The sequence below is a fragment of the Elgaria multicarinata genome, chromosome 5 (assembly GCF_023053635.1).
Source record: "Elgaria multicarinata webbii isolate HBS135686 ecotype San Diego chromosome 5, rElgMul1.1.pri, whole genome shotgun sequence".
NCBI classification, from domain to species: Eukaryota; Metazoa; Chordata; class Lepidosauria; order Squamata; family Anguidae; genus Elgaria; species Elgaria multicarinata.
In genome coordinates this window covers 123,050,436-123,069,529 of record NC_086175.1, presented here as the reverse complement: position 1 = coordinate 123,069,529, position 19,094 = coordinate 123,050,436, and the positions used below count along the sequence as shown (strand labels likewise).

At 43.8% G+C, this 19,094-nt stretch overlaps 1 protein-coding gene across 4 annotated transcripts in view; it reads left to right on the top strand.

Annotated features, from left to right (window-relative positions):
• Window positions 1-19,094, top strand: part of FAT3 (FAT atypical cadherin 3) — a 545,951-nt gene that overhangs the window by 384,541 nt on the left and 142,316 nt on the right. For all 4 annotated transcript variants that reach the window (XM_063127164.1, XM_063127165.1, XM_063127168.1 and 1 more), the window contains exons 5-6: window positions 9,407-9,721; window positions 13,551-13,761. In XM_063127164.1, the coding sequence (XP_062983234.1) occupies window positions 9,407-9,721; window positions 13,551-13,761 (526 nt within the window). The remainder of the gene's footprint in view (window positions 1-9,406; window positions 9,722-13,550; window positions 13,762-19,094) is intronic.

Here is a 19,094-nt window from a genome sequence, read left to right as displayed (position 1 = left end):
ACTCCGTGCTGTGTGAAGATTTACTTCCTTTTATCTGTCCTGAATCTCCTACCAATCAGCTTCATGGAATGACCCCGGGTTCTAGTATTATGAGAGAAGGAGAAAAATCTCCCTATCCAGATTCTTCACACCACGTATTGTTTTGTACAGTTGAGCAAAACCTAACCATTTATTGGACGAACATAGCTCATTGTCTTATACTAGGTCAATTCTAGATGACTATCTATCCCACTACTGTCTTCAGGCAATGATCTTCTTCGTTCTCGGACAAACATCTTTCCCATCACTTGCTACACAGTTCTTTATTTTTTTTCCTTTTTAAATTGAAGTTGCCTGGCAGTCATAAGTTGCCAGTAGCAAGAACCAATGAAATCGGACAAACATTAGCATCAGGACATCAAAAGGATGGAATTCATATTTGGAGTGAGATATTCACATATCCAGAAGGTAATGCATGGCTCATAAAACAGCATTAAGAAGGCAAACAGGATTGAGACTATAAACCAAAATGTAACTATTGCAATAAACTAAAATTCAGTTGCTGGTTAATAGGCATGAGGAGGGTGTGATCTGACAGTACATGATGCAGCAATCTTGTTGAAGCTAAGCATGTCTGCTGAGCCACCTGGAAACACTATGGCCATAGCTAGACCTAAGGTTTATCCCTGGATCGTCCAGGGGTCAAACCTGTTCATCTAGGTGACACACAGGGGATCCAGTGCTCAGGCAGGGGCGAACCCTGGACGATCCCAGGATAAACCTTATGTATGTATACTGTCTTGGGAATGAAGCAAATTTAAGATTGGGAAAATGAGAAACTGAAATTGACAAGATTCACCCATTCCTAACTAGAGCTCCATGATGGAGAAAGTCATCATCATCATCATCATCATCACGCAACAGCTGTAGAGTTGCCACCAGATTTCACTTCAAGAGAAATTATGAGATGAATGTAGAGGTGCCTTGATAAACAAAACTCTGCAATTTTTGATAGCAAAACTCAGATGCATAGTTTTAATGTGCTGTGTCACCTTCACTTGCCAGCATTCGATGTCTGAGGATGTACTAATAGAGGATGCACTAATTAAAATCATATGATTAATCAACTTTAATCACATGACAGCCCTATAATTTAATGCTTCCTGCTTCCCCCCAAATACCCAAGGAATTCCAAGTTTAGACAACACTTGAAAAATTGTATGTGAGGGTCTGCACATCAATACTGGAGGTCAAAAACACACCAGAAAACACTTATTAACATAAGTCATCAGCGAAGTTGTGCTGTTACTTTTTCCTCTAATGAAGAGTGCTGCCCCTTGAATTGCACTGGGCATTGACCGTATTTTAACGAGAGCGTTTTCAGTACATTTTATAAGGCATTGGATTTTGGAATTAGAGCAGGACGAAACTTTATGCACACGACAACCAAATTCTTCAAGCTCCTGTTTGGCTTTGCAACAATTTTAGTTGTTGCTGCACTTTTCTCACTGCAGGCTAATCCTGACTTGCAGGTGTGGAGAAACTATTTGTTTGTTTGTTTGTTTGTTTGTTTGTTTGTTTTTGCAGTGCAGCATCCTTCAAAATCTCGAGCTTCGTTCATTTTCTACTGTTAATGTCAACTGCAGCACAGTCCTGATTAGTAAATGGAATTTGGAAAGAGATGAGAATGGCAAGAAATTTCTCTCTTCTCAATAAAAAAAGAAGCTTCTGATTTTGAGGGTGAACTTCACACATGATTCTGGGCCCCTCTTGCATTTTATGTCTGTGTGTGTGTGTGTGTATCAATGTGTCTGTGTATATATATGAAAGCCAGTATTGTGTAGGAGAGCCAGTGTGGTGTAATGGCTAATGGAGTTGGGAGATCCGGGTTCTAGTCCCCACTCGGCCATGGAAACCTACTGGGTGACTTTGGGCCAGTCACAGGCTCTCAGCCCAGCCTACTTCGCAGGGTTATTGTTGTGAGGATAAAATGAAGAGGAAGAGGATTATGTACGCCGCCTTGGGTTCCTTGGAGGAAAAAAGTCGGGATATAAAAGCAATAATAAATAAAATAAATATGTATGTGTGTGTGTGTGTGTGTGTGTGTGTATCCTGCTTTATGAAGGGTAATGGACAGTCCACACATGAAAGCTTTGGGAAATAACCTAATTTATAGGTATTAGCTATGAAGAATTCAAAAGACAACAACTTGCTGTTACTAGGTACTGACGGGAGAAAAGATTTGCTTGTAGGGCACTCATATTCTTCTGGACTGAATCCAAGGGCCTCAGCTGAATAACAACGCCATCAAGACCCTAGATTCTTCAGCATGAAAACCAGGCTCTTACTATTGGAAGAAAGCATATGTCCCAGTCAAGTGTATCTGAAATTAAGGCCTTTATTTTTCATTAAAATGTAAGGACCTCGTCAGCAGTTAGTTTTCAGAGTTGGCCAAAGCCCAAACCTCAGCTCCCAAAATGGACTTCTGCCAAGCTGTGTTATCATAAATGCCTCTTCTCCATTCCCCTTTTTTCTCCAACTTGGTAAACTGTGGGTTCCTCAGGTTGCTAGATTTGGCATAATGGTTTCCAGTAGCTGATCCCTAATCTGTGTTTTTAACTTCGTTATTAAGGGACTGGAACATCTCCCCTATGAGGGAAGGATACAACAGCTGGGATTATTCAGCTCGGGGAAAAAGGAGGCTGAAGGGAGACATGATAGAGGTGTACAAAATTAAGCATGGTGTGGAGAATGCGGCGAGGGAGACATTTTTCTCCCTCTCCCATAATATTAGAACCTGGGGTCATCCCGTGAAGCTGGTTGGTGGGAGTTTTAGAATGGATAAAAAGAAGTCCTTCTTCACACTGTGCATACTTAAACTCCACAATGCACCAGAATATTTTTTGGGTTTTTTCCCTGCTTTGTCTCTGTCTCATACACACACACTGCATTCCCTGCAGCCATTCAAAACAGTTTTGCAATTAATGAGCTGTCAGATTCCATGTTGTTAAGTAGAATGTGTTAAAATTTCCTATGTACGCTAAAAAGCATAGCATGTCCTGGTCTGTTGATTAATTGGCAAATGTTACAATATATATGCATATTCCTACATCAACAGACATTGATCCAATGAGAGAGATTTCCTTTTGCCGAGAACTTTTCTCTCTAATCTCTGGTTTTCTTTGTGGAGGGATTTCACTTTAATGTGGATTCCTGCATTGATCACGGGGTTAGATTTGATGGCCTTATGGGCCCCTTCCAGTTCAGCTATTCTATGATTCTATAATTCCAGGGACGGCCATATAAACTATATGTTCCCTCACATGCAATCTGAAATGAAGCAGTCCATGCCAATTTTTCCACCTCAATGAGATCTAAGCCTTGTAAGTTTGTTTTGTTTTATTTTGTTTCAGAGGATCAATGTCTGTGGGTATAAAGCAGGGGTGGAGATCAGTTGTTCTCCATCCATTTTCCATGTTCACTGGGGCTGATGGGAGTTGCAGTCCAACAACATTTGGAGGGCTTCCCCCAATTCTGGTGTATACCAGTTTGGATCCAGAATCAACTTTCCGTAAGAGAAAGGGACCTTCCATAAGAGGAAGCGCTCTGCTTACGTAAAGTCCCTTCAGCCATTTTGGGGGGATCCTCCCCACACCCCAGCTCACCCCATTCAGCAGCTTCTCCTGACTCACTGTTTAGATTCTCCTGACTCACTGTTTAGTATGGAGGAAGTGTCATTGAAATGATGGGGCAGGGAAATCTATTTCTGTCAACGCAGTTGAGTCAGCATAAATCTAGATCCAACCCACTCATTATAACATTTGTTAAGTAATCAACAGACAAAGAGATGCTATGCTATTTTAGTGTACGTGGGAAATTGAAACCTATTTCTGCTTAATTTGTGAAAAGATCCCAGTGTTGTTGTTTGTTTGTTTGTTTATTTAAACATTTGCATCCCACCCTATATCACTAGGATCTCATTATTATTATTTTAACTTGGAATCTGACAGCTCATTAATTGCCAAACAGCTTTGCATGGCTGCACAGAACATGTAGGTACATTTGTCATAATAAGAAAAAAAAATATCTTGGTACACAGTACAGTTCATTGAGTAAATGCTTTGAATGATACTATAAGGGGTGCAGAAGGAGTTAAATTAGCAACTGGACTGCAGTCTAAAATGGAATTGCTGATAATTTAACAGTGGGGGTATCATAGAAATAAATAATGCAAGAGCAGACAGCTTCCAGGAGATAAAAGTAATGTGTGTCCTTTAAAAAAAGGAATAAATCTATACAAGTTTCAACCTTCTCCTCCCATACTTCAACTATAAATTTTATAACATTAGAGAAGTGAGGCAGAAATGGATTTTTACTTGCATGAAAGTAGCTTGGATTCTGCTTTTGCAAAAAGCTGCTAACAGGGCAATTCCCACAGTGGCAACATTTGATGGTTTAGAACCAAGATCTTGTATTTTGCTCAGTCTGTCTGTGCTGACCTCCCATTTTGCACTGATTGCTTTGCTGATTAACGGCTGCGATGGTTTATTTAGTGGGCTCTTACCTTACCTTTTATCCTTCCTCTTTAAAAATACAAATGGATAGTTTGAATCATTGCACAAAGAACAAAACAAAACAAAATATAGGCATTTATTCATTACTATTTGTAGCACACCTAAACCTAGGTGTTTAGGGCCGAAGAGTAAATTCACTAATTCCCCCCCCCCCGACTTTCCTGATTTGATCCTAAATGCAAGTAGGTAGGCACAATTGTGGGTAGGCACAATTGTCAATACCACACCGGGGTAGACTGCGCATCATCCTTCTGTAAAATTTCAGCTTTCATTTAAAATAAATAAGATGTTATTCATATCTCACCTTTCTTCGATGGAACTCAAGTTGCTACATGTAAGTGTCCCACAGAGGCCATAGCTAGACCTAAGGTTTATCCCTGGATCATCCAGGGGTCAAACATGTTCATCTAGGTGACACACAGGGGATCCAGTGCTTAGGCAGGGGCGAACCCTGGATGATCCCAGGATAAACCTTAGGTCTAGCTGTGGCCAGAGTCTCCCACCCAACTGTGGACCAGATCCAAACCTGCTTAGTTTGCTGCTTCATAGGCCTTGCCATGAAAAAAGGCAGAGAGAACTTCCTATGAACAACTCCATGTTTTTATAAAGGACTGCTTGAAATACAGAATCGAGAATCTTTCTTTTAAAAGGAGATTATCCTTTTCTCATGAGAGCATCTGAAAATTATTGGAAGACAGATTAGGAGCACCGTTGGAAAGAGTATGTTCTGGACTTTGTTGCCCAAACTGAAAAGTCTCAATTGTTAGCCAGTCTGATAATCTAAATCTTATGCCTTTGAAGAGGGCCATCAAACCCAAATGGGTTGGAGGGAGAAGCTCTCCATCCAGGAGAAGCCCAAGGACCAAAGCCATATTTGTTCATCCCAAATCACTGGGTTTGCAGATGTTCATTTGTGTCCATTCTTCTGTCCCCTTTCCACATCAATTTGCATTTTTAAGGGGTAGGTGGGATCATGACGATTTTCATTTGAATATGAGCTGCAGTACATACTTTGAACTTACGTTTTTCTCCATTTACACATTTCTAAATGTGTTTTCTCTCAAAATATGCATTTGATGTAGGTTGTTGTTATTTTGAGCTGAAAAATGTGTTGGAGCAAGGAAGTATAAAATCAGTGGATAACTAGCACATTAGTAGCGTTCAAAGCAAGTCATTTCATGTTGGATCCACAAAAATTGAATTCTCCAGGCATCCCTCCTAGTTTACCCACTCTCTTTCTCCCTCTCCCTATGTATCTTATCCCTCGGGATGAAAAGTAGGGATGGTACGGGTGCCCAACTGCGTCCAGGAGTCCAACAGATTCCCCCGTGGCTGATCCCCCTGAATCCAGTTGGGTTGCCCGCACACGATGGAGGATCCAGAAATTGTGCATTTCCCCCGCTGTGTAAATGGCAGCCATAAAGTCCCCATTTACGCAAGAGTAAAGGTGCAAACACTCCATTCGCACCTTTACTCTTGCATAAATAGGGCCTTTACAGACACCATTTACTCAGTGGCAGCAATTACATAAATTCAAGAGCCTCCATTGTGCATAATGGAGGCTCTGGAATGGGTCAGACACTTGCCGAAATGCCAAAGAAGCTCGTGAGTTCACCCATCAAATTGGGGTGGGGGTGGGGATTTAAGTAGAGAAATGGCTGGGAAGGTTCAAATGCCTCTTTTCTCCCTTAGGCTCAGACCTACCATTAGGCAAAGTGAAGCTGTCGCTTCAGGCAGCAGATGCTAGGAGGTAGCCTCAAAGTGTTGTAGGAGAGACCTGTATACCCTGCAGCCTTCTCTAAGGCCATAGCTAGACCTAAGGTTTATCCCTGGATCATCCAGGGGTCAAACCTGTTCATTTAGGTGACACACAGGGGATCCAGTGCTCAGGCAGGGGCAAACCCTGGATAATCCCAGGATAAACCTTAGGTCTAGCTGTGGCCTACGTTACCCTGCTGCCTTCACATGCAGGGGAGGATGCTGTCCCGCCATCCTTGTTGATGTCCAGTAGGCGGCTGTTCATGGAATAGGAGGCAGTGCCATGTCGTTTCTTTGTCTCAGGTGGCAAAATGTCTTGGGCCTGTTCCCACTCTCCCGTGTGCCCCAGTCTGAAGCCATTGGCCGCTGCTTTACTTGATAAAAGAGAGCCTTTGGTGGGGGAAGGGAAGAATCACAGAGCTGCATGTGATACATGCTTCTGCTGTCAGAAACCAGAAGGGCAACAGAAAGTTATTGGATGTGAACTGGCTTCTGAAGAAGGAGAAATTTGTGGTGTGGTGTGGTGGTGTGTTTAGGTGTGTATTCATGTGAAACGAAAGCTGACATAGCAAAATAGTTCTGCGCAAATCAAATAGATGGTTTGCCTCGCTGTGCGCCGTGACATTTGTGATCCTGTTATAAATGTTTACTATAATTTATGATGTTTGCACTGAAATAGCTGAGCTCATCCTCTGGTGGCCAAAAAGCCTTTTAGGACTGGAGTAGCAGGTTGAGGGGAAGAGTGAAGGCTCAGCGGTAGAGCCCCCTCTTTGCTTGGCCGACTTCCCAGGTTCAACAGGATGTCAAGCTGCAAGGCTGGTAAAGACCCCTGGCTGGAACCAATGCTGCACTAGGACAGGGGGGAAACAACCTGAGGGCCGCCCCCCCCCCAAATTCCTGCCCCACCATTTCCTTGCTGCCTGAATTATCCACACCCTTCTCCAGTAAGGAAAGAGTGTTCTGTATCAGCACCACTGGGATGTGTATTGGTGTGCATGCATAGGTCTGCATGTGTGCATGTGTGTACGTGAAAGCAGCCCCCGACCCAGCATGAAATAATAATAATAATAATAATAATAATAATAATAATAATAATAATAATATTTTTATTCCTAACCTGCCTCTCCATTCTGATCGAGGCAGGGAAGAACAATAAATTATAAAATACATAATACTCAAAACATAATATACATTGTTAAAAACATCCTAAAAACATTTTTAAAATATCTTAAAAATGTTTAATTTAACCCTACGAGCTGAAAAGGTTGTGTGCTCCTGCACTAGGTGGACCAACCATTCAGTATAACGCAGTCACCTGTCCTGCCACACGTTCAGTCACCTGTCCTGCCAGTATCAGTATTTGCACCACATCTCCTTTCTGACCATTTTTTTTGCAAGACTTTCGTATGTGATTGGTATGCTTCTATCTGCTCATGGTGGCTGGGGCTACTCCAATAGCAGCGATGTTACATGGGATGAGTGTTACAGGAAGCCTGATTCCGGCTGGACTTCAGGAAAAACTTCCTGGCTGTTAGAGCACTACGACAATGGAACCAGTTACCTAGGGAGGTTGTGGGCGCTTCCCACAACGAAGCTGAAACAACTGGGCATGTTTAGCCTGGAGAAGAGGAGATTGAGGGGAGACATGATAGCACTCTTCAAATACTTAAAAGGTTGTCACACAAAGGAGGGCCAGGATCTCTTCTCGATCCTCCCAGAGTGCAGGACACGGAATAACGGGCTCAAGTTAAAGGAATCCAGATTCCAGCTGGACATCAGGAAAAACGTCCTGGCTGTTAGAGCACTACGACAATGGAACCAGTTACCTAGGGAGGTTGTGGGCGCTTCCCACAACGAAGCTGAAACAACTGGGCATGTTTAGCCTGGAGAAGAGGAGATTGAGGGGAGACATGATAGCACTCTTCAAATACTTAAAAGGTTGTCACACAAAGGAGGGCCAGGATCTCTTCTCGATCCTCCCAAAGTGCAGGACACGGAATAACGGGCTCAAGTTAAAGGAATCCAGATTCCAGCTGGACATCAGGAAAAACTTCCTGACTGTTAGAGCAGTACGACAATGGAATCAGTTACCTAGGGAGGTTGTGGGCGCTCCCACACTAGAGGCCTTCAAGAGGCAGCTGGACAGCCATCTGCCAGGGATGCTTTAAGGTGGATTCCTGCGATGAGGAGGGGGTTGGACTCGATGGCCTTATAGGCCCCTTCCAACTCTACTATTCTATGATTCTATAACATTCTCACGTTCACCTCAGAAGTGATCGTTCCATTTGCGTCAGGTATGAATATGTCACTTTCGTTTTTTTCTCTTCTCGTTTTTCCAATCCTAAATCTGGTTTGTCATGAACTTTGAGGATTTTTTAAAAAAAAGTCTTCCAAGCATTTGAATGTATTATTCTGCATATCTCTCTTAACACATGGGTTTTTGTACAGAGTTGTGTCTGCTTTCTTTTGTAAACTGCATATAGATATAGATTTAAATAGGTTAAATGGTATATAAATCTCTTACGGTGCAATCCTACAGCAATGCCCATATGCCTCTGAACTCAGAGGCTTATGGGCATCCTATGCAGAGCAGGAGAAGATGGGGAGGTGAGCCTTACCTCCCTGCTACTCTTTTTCTGCCTTTGGGCTAGACGGGCTTTTTCGCCCATCTAGCTGGGGCATGTCAGAGCAGGAGGGAGGCTAGGAAGGCCTCAGGATAATTATATCCCAGCTTCCCCAGTCTCCTGCGCACCAGCTCACTGCTTTACCGCTTCTCCAAGTCACTTTTGCAATATCAGAGAGGCAGAGGAGAGGGCCGGAAGCTCAGATTCCTGGATCGCAGTCAACGTACTGTAAGGAAAGATGCATGATGATTGGGTAGTTGTTGGTGTTTTTTTTTACTTTATGTCATTGTTTCATGATCCAGAAAGACTGTTTCTATTGTAATATATCTTAATGTTTCTCTTGGGTCAGGCCACCCACCATTTGCATTTATTATTTTTTGCCCCATTCCGTCAAGTTTATTTTGCACAGTTCTTACCTTTTTTCTAATTCCCATAAGTTCACTTCCCACAATTCTTGCCATTTCCCTTTAGGTGACCGTGACAGATGGCGGCGTCTCTCCCAAGCAATCTACAGTCTGGCTGGTGGTTCAAGTTTTAGATGAAAATGACAACAAGCCCCAGTTCCCAGAGAAAGTCTACCAGATCAAGTTGCCTGAGAGGGATCGCAAGAAGAGAGGGGAGCCGATCTACAGAGCCTTTGCCTTCGACAAAGATGAAGGCCCTAATGCGGAGATTTCCTACAGCATTGTGGATGGAAATGACGACGGGAAGTTTTTCATTGACCCAAAGACTGGCATGGTCTCTTCTCGAAAGCAGTTCACCGCTGGGAGCTACGATATCTTAACCGTAAGCATTTGTTATTGAAATAAGCGCATGCGTTGCTCCATGTTTCAAGGGCAGGTTTCACTTTTAACGTCGCTTCATACAATTGCGTTCCATCAAGGATCTTCCCCAGGCCTTTAGTCATCTGAAAACTCTGCACTCAGCTCACTTCGAAAACCATATGGATTGAATGCTTGAAAAGACAGAGCTACAGGTACATCCCAAGGCATGTTAAGATGTATTAAAAATTTGTTTCAGTTTGAAAATCACTCGAAAATCCCCCATTCCCAATCCAAACATGAATGGGAGCTCATTTTGTCCCGCAAAATATTTGCAAATTCCCAAACTTGCATTCACATTTGCAAAATGTGTACTTGAAAAATGGACAACTTTCTTAAAACACACAACTTCCTCAAAATTTACAAACTTCTCAAAATTTACAACTTCCTCAAAATGTGCACCTTTTAAATCACTCACGCTTTAGCCTATGGAGGAAAGTTGTGCAAACGTGGGGGGTTTTCCCCACAGCTTTCAAGTTCAATAGCGTTCCTTCTCTCCAATTTTCCCTTTCACACAAAACGAAGAGGGATCACAAGTATGAGAGCCAATCAAGGAGAGACGACGAGTGAGATGATGTTCAGAAAATCTTGACAAGCTTGAAGATCGCTCGTTCTCCCAACCCTAGAGGAGCCTGTGGTCTTCCAGACGCTTGTCCGTGAGCCGCCATTTTGTTTAAAAATGGCAGCTCAGCTATTTACATAAATCTCCATTTCTGTAAAACGGCAACAGTAAACAGCACCATTTTGTTTAAATAGTGCTATTTACGCCAAACTGGGTTGCGTAAGTGACGGTGGTCCGGTGCCCGTTGCTAACTCCAGCTCAGTTTAAGAGCAGTTATTTTGCAGTTATTTAGATCCAATCCCTGGCATCTGCAGTTAGAAAGAACAGGTAGCAGGTGATGGGAAAGATTCCCTGAATGAAACCTCAAAGAGACACTGCCAATCAGACTAGACCATCTTGGGCTAAAAGGACGCATAATCTGAACTGCTGTAAGTCAATAGAAAGCCCTGTGCCACTTTAAAGATTGACAAATGTGTCATGGCATGAGCTCTCAGTGCAATAACCTACTTTGCCAGAAGCATCAAATTAAGTGCTGGATTTTAGCCGCTAAGTCAAATTCAGGTGTCCCCATTCAAACCGAACATTCAAATAGATGGTTTGATTTGTCAAATATATGTAAGAATTTGTGCAGTCTGGGTCTTAATGGTTATAAAGAGCACTTGGCTCACTCATCTTAGCATGGAACATTAATTGGATCCCGTTTTGTTTTTTGTTGGAATGATTTTACATGGGTTGGAAAGGTTTAGATGGAGGAGGAACCTAAATGGACGGTAAACAGTAAAGTATTGAGTGGGCACAGGTGTCTGGTGCTGTGCCACGCAGATCAATAGCTTCCCTTCTCTTTCCTCCCTCCTGTCTTGTTTAAGAGCCTAAGCAGTGATTTCCAAGAGAGCGTAAACAACGCTATAAGCAGGTGCTTTTCACAACTCATACTGTGAAGCAGGCGAGCTTAGGATCTGGTTTAATGAACAACAATGTACTCTTAACACAAAGCACAGTGTAGATCTGACCCCCAGGTTGGGCTGCTGCAGGGATGAACCCTTCGGGAAAACCTCCCACCTCCTTTTTTTATCCAGATCCAACTGTGCTGTTTAACAGCCTTGTTAGAAATAAAAGAAAAATACCCACTAAGGAGATGCAGCAGAACTTCATAGAATCATAGAATAGTAGAGTTGGAAGGGGCCTATAAGGCCATCGAGTCCAACCCCCTGCTCAGTGTAGGACAACCCTAAACCTTTTTCTAGGAGTTGCGTTGAATCAGAACTTGTATAAAGAAAGAATTAATGAGTATTATCTAAGTGAAGTTTAATTTCAAAATCCATATTGCATCCCCTGAAAGTACCGGCAGTTCTGGTTCTTAGTTCTGCAGGGCTTTTGAGCTAGATGCCCTCAGTGCGCTCTAGGGATGTTGCAGGCACCTGACTGGATCCAGGAGTCCAACGGATTCTGCCATGTCCATCCTCGTAGACCCAGCTCGCTGGACACGGCGCATTCGCAGGCCCATGCTTTGATTGCCTGTGCAGCCCAATGAACGCCTGGTAGCCATCTGGCCTCGTCCAGAGACTCCATTGCTGCTCATAATGGAGTGTCTGGAAATGACATATTTTCCCCATTGCGTAAATAGGGCCTTTAGGACTGCCATTTACACCACAGCAGAAATACGCAGTTTTGAGGAAAGCCCAGTGGGGAGCAAATCTGACTGAGGCCCTTTCTACACCGTAGATTTCTCCTTGGGTCGTCCCTGTGTGTCCAAATGATGTACAGGGGATCAAACTGGGCTGACCCCTCCATTTTCCTGGAATAAATGCTTCTGCAGTTATCCTGATTTTTCCCATGGTCCTGGGACCATCCCGAGGACCGCGGGCAGTGCAGGTGCCCTTCTCGGCTTCTTCCCTCCTCCCCGCGAGTAGTGGGGGTCAGCAAAGAGGGAACGAGCCAGTCCAGGGGGAGTCCAAGGACATCAGGATGGCAGGACCAGGGTCAGGACTTTATTTATTTATTTAAAAAAAAAAAAACATACTTTTTTGGTGAAGCGCAACTGCTCTTCCAATTCCTGTTTTTGTGTGTGTGTTTTCATTCCCCCACGATGTCCCTGTTTGTTTCTGGGATGTCACGCTGGCATTTGTACGCAAGGGGACAATCCCAGAAGCAGGAAAGTCCGGGATCATTCCCCCTCCCTCCCCAAAGGCCCTTAGGTGTAGAAAGGACCAGAGACATACCCTCAAAAAGAGCACCTTGAGAACATAAGTAGCTCAGGAGCCATTTTCCCTTCTCTGAGGCGGTGAAGTTTTGGAGAAGACGGTAGGACTTCTCCGGATGCCTTTGCTGGCTCAGAGGTTCACAATCTATTCTTTAGACTCTTTAACCAAAAGAGTCTAAAGAACTCTTTAGTTCTTTAGTGATTGATCTTCGCACTTAATACAAGGGGACCACCGCACACCTGTGACCCCTAGAGAAACACTGCGAGAACTGACTATGATGGATTATTTTAGAGGCAACACTGTGGTGTTACACCCCACAAGTCAGCTCCCTAATGTATGTCTAGCATTTGAAAGTCTATTGTGTTTAGAACGTTGACCTGAGTGGGTGGAGCCTGAATATTTTAAGGAGGGGAGGAGGATATATAAGGGAATGACTGAGGTGATGGGGGTGTTTTTGAAGTACTTTGGTTCGAGGGAGAATTAGAGGATCAGGGTAAAGAGGGTTGTCTTTTGAGTCAGTCGGTGTGTATTAAACAATCCTGATAATAAAGAAAGTTCAAGAGTGAAGGTGTAAGAGAAAGGAAAGCGTGTATGAGAAGAGAGAAAGGATTGGATGAGAGGTTTTAACAAGGGTCTGAAAAGTTTTATTATGAAACAGAGTTTGTGAACATTGAAATAAATTTTTATTCAGTTTGTTTTCCTACCACAAAAATCCCACGTGTCTCTTTAGCATTTATCATCTGCAGTTATATACATATAACACCCGTTCTGACATTAATTCACCATCAGCACATATAATTTCCAGCACATTATTTTATTCCTGAAATTATTCCTATTTAACCCCTTTCTCCACATAGTTTGTAGAAAGGCGGTGTTTGTCCCTCACCTCAGGCTCATAAAGTGGTGGCGCTTAGCTTGAGCAGGGAGTGTCCGCGGACAGGCCTGTTGTAAAGAGCCTGTGTCGTGGCAAACACCTCTACACAACAAAGTTTGCACAGTCGTCATCGGTATTCCCTCTCCATGTGCCACAGATAAAAGCCGTGGACAACGGCCGGCCACAGAAATCTTCATCCGCCCGCCTCCACATTGAGTGGATAAAGAAACCAGCACCTTCGCCAATCCCGCTGACTTTCGATGAGCCCTTCTACAACTTCACTGTCATGGAAAGCGACCGAGTGACGGAAATCGTCGGTGTGGTCTCCGTGCAACCCGCAAACATCCCGCTGTGGTTTGACATAGTCGGTAAGTATGGTCATGGTGCGATAAGCCATGTTCAGGAAGAGGAAATACATATTGTGTAGAATTTGATAAGGAAAAAAAAAACCTAACTAACAAGGGACTAGCGCCCCAGAATTAAAACTGCATTTGTGGTGCTTTACTGAAAATGGCTAACTTAATATACTACTATACTACTTTTTTACGCTTTGGTTATGATGCCTTAGCTAAGCTGTATGGCTGGATTGTTTCTTTCTCTTCCATAATATGTGATTGACCTGCAAACCCAATGTTGTCTGTCATTTAAATTCTCTGGCCATAGTTTGCTAATCTCATTTCTAAATGTATTTTGATGGTAACTTAGATCAGCTGTCCCTCATTTCTCTCTCTCTTTTCTCTTCACGCTTTTATTTTCCTTTTGCATTCTGTTATCTTGGTTATTTTTTTTTCTGCTTCCGACTGCTCTGCTTCAAGGTGGCAAGCATGCTCGAGAGATGTTCTATATCCTACAGACAGCTTGTGGGCAGAACTGTTCAACAGAAGGTACCTTCAGTGCAAACACATTTCCTACAATACACTTTCTAAGCTGCCTTTTTTTTAATGTTGTTTGTTTGTTTGTTGTTTTTCAATATATACATTCTCTGAAGCCAAGCGTATCTTTCCTAGCTTCCTGGGAGACACCACATGGACTTTATGCATCCATTTGTCAGAAATTTGCATATGTGTGCCTAATTACAGTCTTCCTTTGCCATCCTCAGAGTTTTATTCTCCCAAACAGTGTTTTAAATAATTTAGATTGGCCTTGTAAATTAGTCTTCAAATATTATTAGCCTGTAAATATGATTGCTAGTCTGTCAATATCAATACAGGCCCATTTTACAACTTAGATGACTGTCATGCGCTTTATGTAGCTCTGTCCAGAAACTACAACTGATTCAAAATGTGGCTACTGGGGTGGTACCACATGGAAATATCGTGCCAGTTTTGAAATAACTTCATTTGGCTTCCACATGGTTTCCAGGCACGATTTAAAGTGCTAGCTTTGACCTTTAAACCTCGGGTTTTATTAGTGGTGTTAGTATGTCTTGTAAAGCTACCTTGGCAAGATTTAGTTGAAAGGCGGCTTAACAGATATATCATAGAAGAATCATAGAATAGTAGAGTTGGAAGGGGCCTATAAGGCCATCGAGTTCAACCCCCTGCTCAATGCAGGAATCCACCCTAAAGCATCCCTGACAGATGCTTGTCCAGCTGCCTCTTAATTGCCTCTAGCGTGGGAGAGCCCACAACCTCCCTAGGTAACTGGTTCCATTGTTGTACTGCTATAACAGTCAGGAAGTTTTTCCTGATGTCCAGCCAGAATCTGGCTTCCTATAACTTGAGCCCCTTATTCTGTGTCCTGCACTCTGGGAGGATCGAGAAGAGATCCTGGCCCTCCTCTGTCTGACAACCTTTCAAGTATTTGAAGAGTGCTATCATGTTTCCCCTCAATCTTCTCTTCTCCAGGCTAAACATGCCCAGTTCTTTCAGTCTCTCTTCATAGGGCTTTGTTTCCAGACCCCTGATCATCCTGGTTGCCCTCCTCTGAACACGCTCCAGCTTGTCTGCGTCCTTCTTGAATTGTGGAGCCCAGAACTGGACACAGTACTCTAGATGAGGCCTAACCAGGGCCGAATAGAGAGGAACCAGTACCTCATGTGATTTGGAAGCTATAATATACTTTATAAAGCACAATTTGCCCATATGCAGCTGTGCTAGTGATTTGTATGACACAAGTACGAATTACTGCAGAGGGTGGAGAACTTGCTTGCTTTCTTCACCTGGAGGTCATTGTCCCTTGCCACAGGTGGTCAGGTGCAAGAGGCAGTTCAGAATTAAAAATATTGAAGGTCACCACGTTTTTTAATTGCGAAGAAGGGGACAGGAAGAAGGCTCTCTGTTAGATTGGCAGGTGTGTTACAAATGAAGGCTTCCGTTTTGAAAGCGTTTGCATATCCCTAAATCCTGCTGACTGCAGTAGGACTCAACAAGCACACGAGTGTGTTTAGGAGTGCAGCTGATGCTGCTAAATTGCCTCCTCTTCGACGCGTGCTGAATCAGAGACGCAGCCAGGTGATGCTCTGCTTTTTAACTGCCAGGTGCAAGACCAGCTGCGACAGGGAAACAAAGTCAGAGATTAGAGCAGGAGAGCTGGGGGCTTATGCCGTAGCGCTCCCCACTTCGCGATATTTTGCAGCGTCAGTTTCTCTGTTGGGAGTGGCGGAGGCACAGCTCAGTGGTAGAGCACATGTTGTGCATGCAGAAGGTTCAGGCTTAGTCCTTGGCCCTCCCAGTTTATGTGCCAGGCAATGTGAAAGACTTCTGCCCAAAAAATTAGACAGCTGCTGCTAATCAGAAGAGACATCACTGGGCTTGATGGACAAATAGTCTGGCCTGGTATAAGGTATCTTGTTGCACTCCATGCCTTGGGGTGCTTTTGCAAGCCACCCAAAACACGCCTGAGGTCAACTGTGTCAGTCCCAGTGCTGATCCCTTCTAGGACAAACGTGGAAGCCCAGGAGGAACGTCAGAGAACAGCAGCGGCAGCTGGCATGCAAAATGGGCAACGGCAACTTAAAACTCCTGGGATTACGGATTGCTCTTTCATCATTTATTCAGCATTTTAAAATTCTGCTAAGCATTGTACAAAGAAGAAAATAGACAGATTCTTGACAGGCGAGATACATAAGAAAGAAGGGGCTGGAAAGGGAAGAGCAAGACACACGAACTCCCAGAGCTCAGGAACGTTCCTTTTGCATGATGAGATCTGTAAGGTGGATTGTCCACTGATGAAATCTCTTGAGCTACGTTCTGTTTCACTTCCCGTTTTGGCACTGCCATCACTGGTGGTAGGGATGGACGGACCACCCGCCCTCCCCTCGCACATCGTACACCAAATACCTGCCACTTACCCAACCCAGGCAAGCAGGGCAGATTGCAGCATGCGAACACCCACTCAACAACAGGGTGCGAGCATGCCCTAACGCAACATTGCCCGCCAGTTATGCAAATGGGACATTTAAAGGGGTGATGTATGCAACATTACAGGCATTCATGCAGTAATGTTGCATATATTGCCCCTTTACACCCGCCATTTATACAAATGGAACCTTTATGGTTAAGAATGAGGCGCTGTTATGGCGGCTTGCTGGGAGAATGTTTATTTGCATGCTTGCCTACCTAGCACACACTGAGTTGGGTAAGTGGTGGGATCCAGAAACAGGCATCCAGGGGGCAAAGCCAGCGATTTCTCACCCAGCTTTGAGCCCCAACTGGATGCTCACAACATAGGCCATGGCTAGACGAGGGCTTATCCCAGGGATCGCCGTGGGATCATCACTGTGCGTCCAGATGACGCACAGGGGATCCTGGTGTCAGGGAGAGATGATCCCTCCATTTCCCCGGGATTTTGCCCTACACTTCTAGCCCGGTTTTTCCACGGTCCTGGGCTGATCCCGAGACCGTGCAACGTGTGGCCGGCATGTCCCAGCTCCTCACCGGGCATGGGGCACAGAGCTCCGGGGGTGGGGTGGAGGAGCGAGGAAATTATTATTATTATTTTTAAAAACTTACTGTTTCGCAGACGAGCTCTCGTGCGCTCCTTCTCCTTTAAAAACTAAAAAAATGGCGGCTGCGATATCACACGCCACATGTAAACGAGGGCAACAATCTTGCGATCATAAAAGCGGTACTGAAGTGCACTGACAACTGTTGGGTCCATGACACATTTAAACCAAGCAGGATATTATACTATGAAAGCAGTATGAAAGCGGTATATGGCATGTGTCATGGGCCTCAACAGTTGTCAGTGCACTTCAAGCAGAAGTGTGGCTTCTACCTTTATATACCGCTTTCATACCACTTTCATAGTGGAATATCCTGCTTGGTGTAGATGAGCCCTAGGCTTCCCCAAACTCATGGGGTTGACTACAACTCCCACACTAGAGGCATTCAAGAGGCAGCTGGACAGCTACCTGTCAGGGATGCTTTAAGGTGGATTCCTGCATTGAGCAGGGAGTTTATAGGCCCCTTCCAACTCTACTATTCTATGATTCATTCCCAACCAGCATGTCTCTGCTGAATGTATCTCTCTCCCTCTCCCTCTCCCTCTCCCTCTCCCTCCCTCCCTCTCTCTCTCTTTCGTGGGAGCATGACTAGCCCAGCGGCTAGCCAACGTTTGTAGACTCCTGACAAACACTCTTCTCCTATTGCCTCACAAGCAATATTGCTTCTTCATTCACTGTGTTCAAAGCACCCACTGCACCCTTAAGAGATACTCTTTAGTGCTTCTAGTATTCTTGAAGTCCTCATCTAAAGAGGGATTATAACTAGAGCTGCCTCCTGTTACAGCCATAAAAAGAAAAAAAGGAAATCTCAAAGGAAAAAAAGTGGGGAGAATTAATTAAGTTTTTTTTTACCCCTCATGTGTTAGTTTATCTCACCTTACGCTAATTTAAATTCTCATTGCCTTGCATTTATGCTGAACTACAAAAGTGATCGCTCAAACAGATAAAAGAAGTCACTTGTCAGGCCTGTCCTTGGTTTCATTATGGATCTGCCATCTTGAATGCAGGAAGCAAGCTCCTACAGGAGCTTTATTTCGTGAACATTATGGCCAATCTCTCTTGAAAATCTGCATCAGGAAAAGAACTAAACCTTTCAGCCCAACACTTCAGTGTGAGAAATTTTCCTCCGTCAAGTTTTTGGTTTTGCAGATTTATCCAGATCACACTTCCTGGATCCAAAAATGGACCCCTGCACAGTTTGTGGTTGGAAAGTCATACATTCCCAGGCATGCAATCCATTCCACAGAACAACCAATGCTTAACAACATGCCCACAATTGAAAAATGTGCAAAGAAAAAAAGCAATTTCCAAAATGTTCACAAACACGCTTTGGGCAATAGCTACATGCATCCCAAAATGTATGTGTGTTTAAAAAATGCACACCGAAAAGTGTACATTAGTATGTACATTATGAAAAATGCATATGAATTTCTAAATAGATATAAGAAAAAGAAGCAAACTCATTATGGGGTAACTGCTCCTTCACTCAGCAATACCACCTATGGAGTCTCTTACGTTTTAGCAAATACTGATATTTCAGGCCCTCAAAAATTCCCTGCCGCTATAACTCAGAGTTCCAACACAAGCTGACCCTTGTCCGCTCATATGAATTTTCTGAAAATACTTTAAAACCTCCTAGTAGCATAGTATAAGAGTCATAGGCCATAGCTAGAAGGGGCTTTATCCTGCAGTGATCCCCGGGATCGCCCCTGTGCGTCCACATGATGCACAGGGGATCCCGGGATCAGGGAGGGA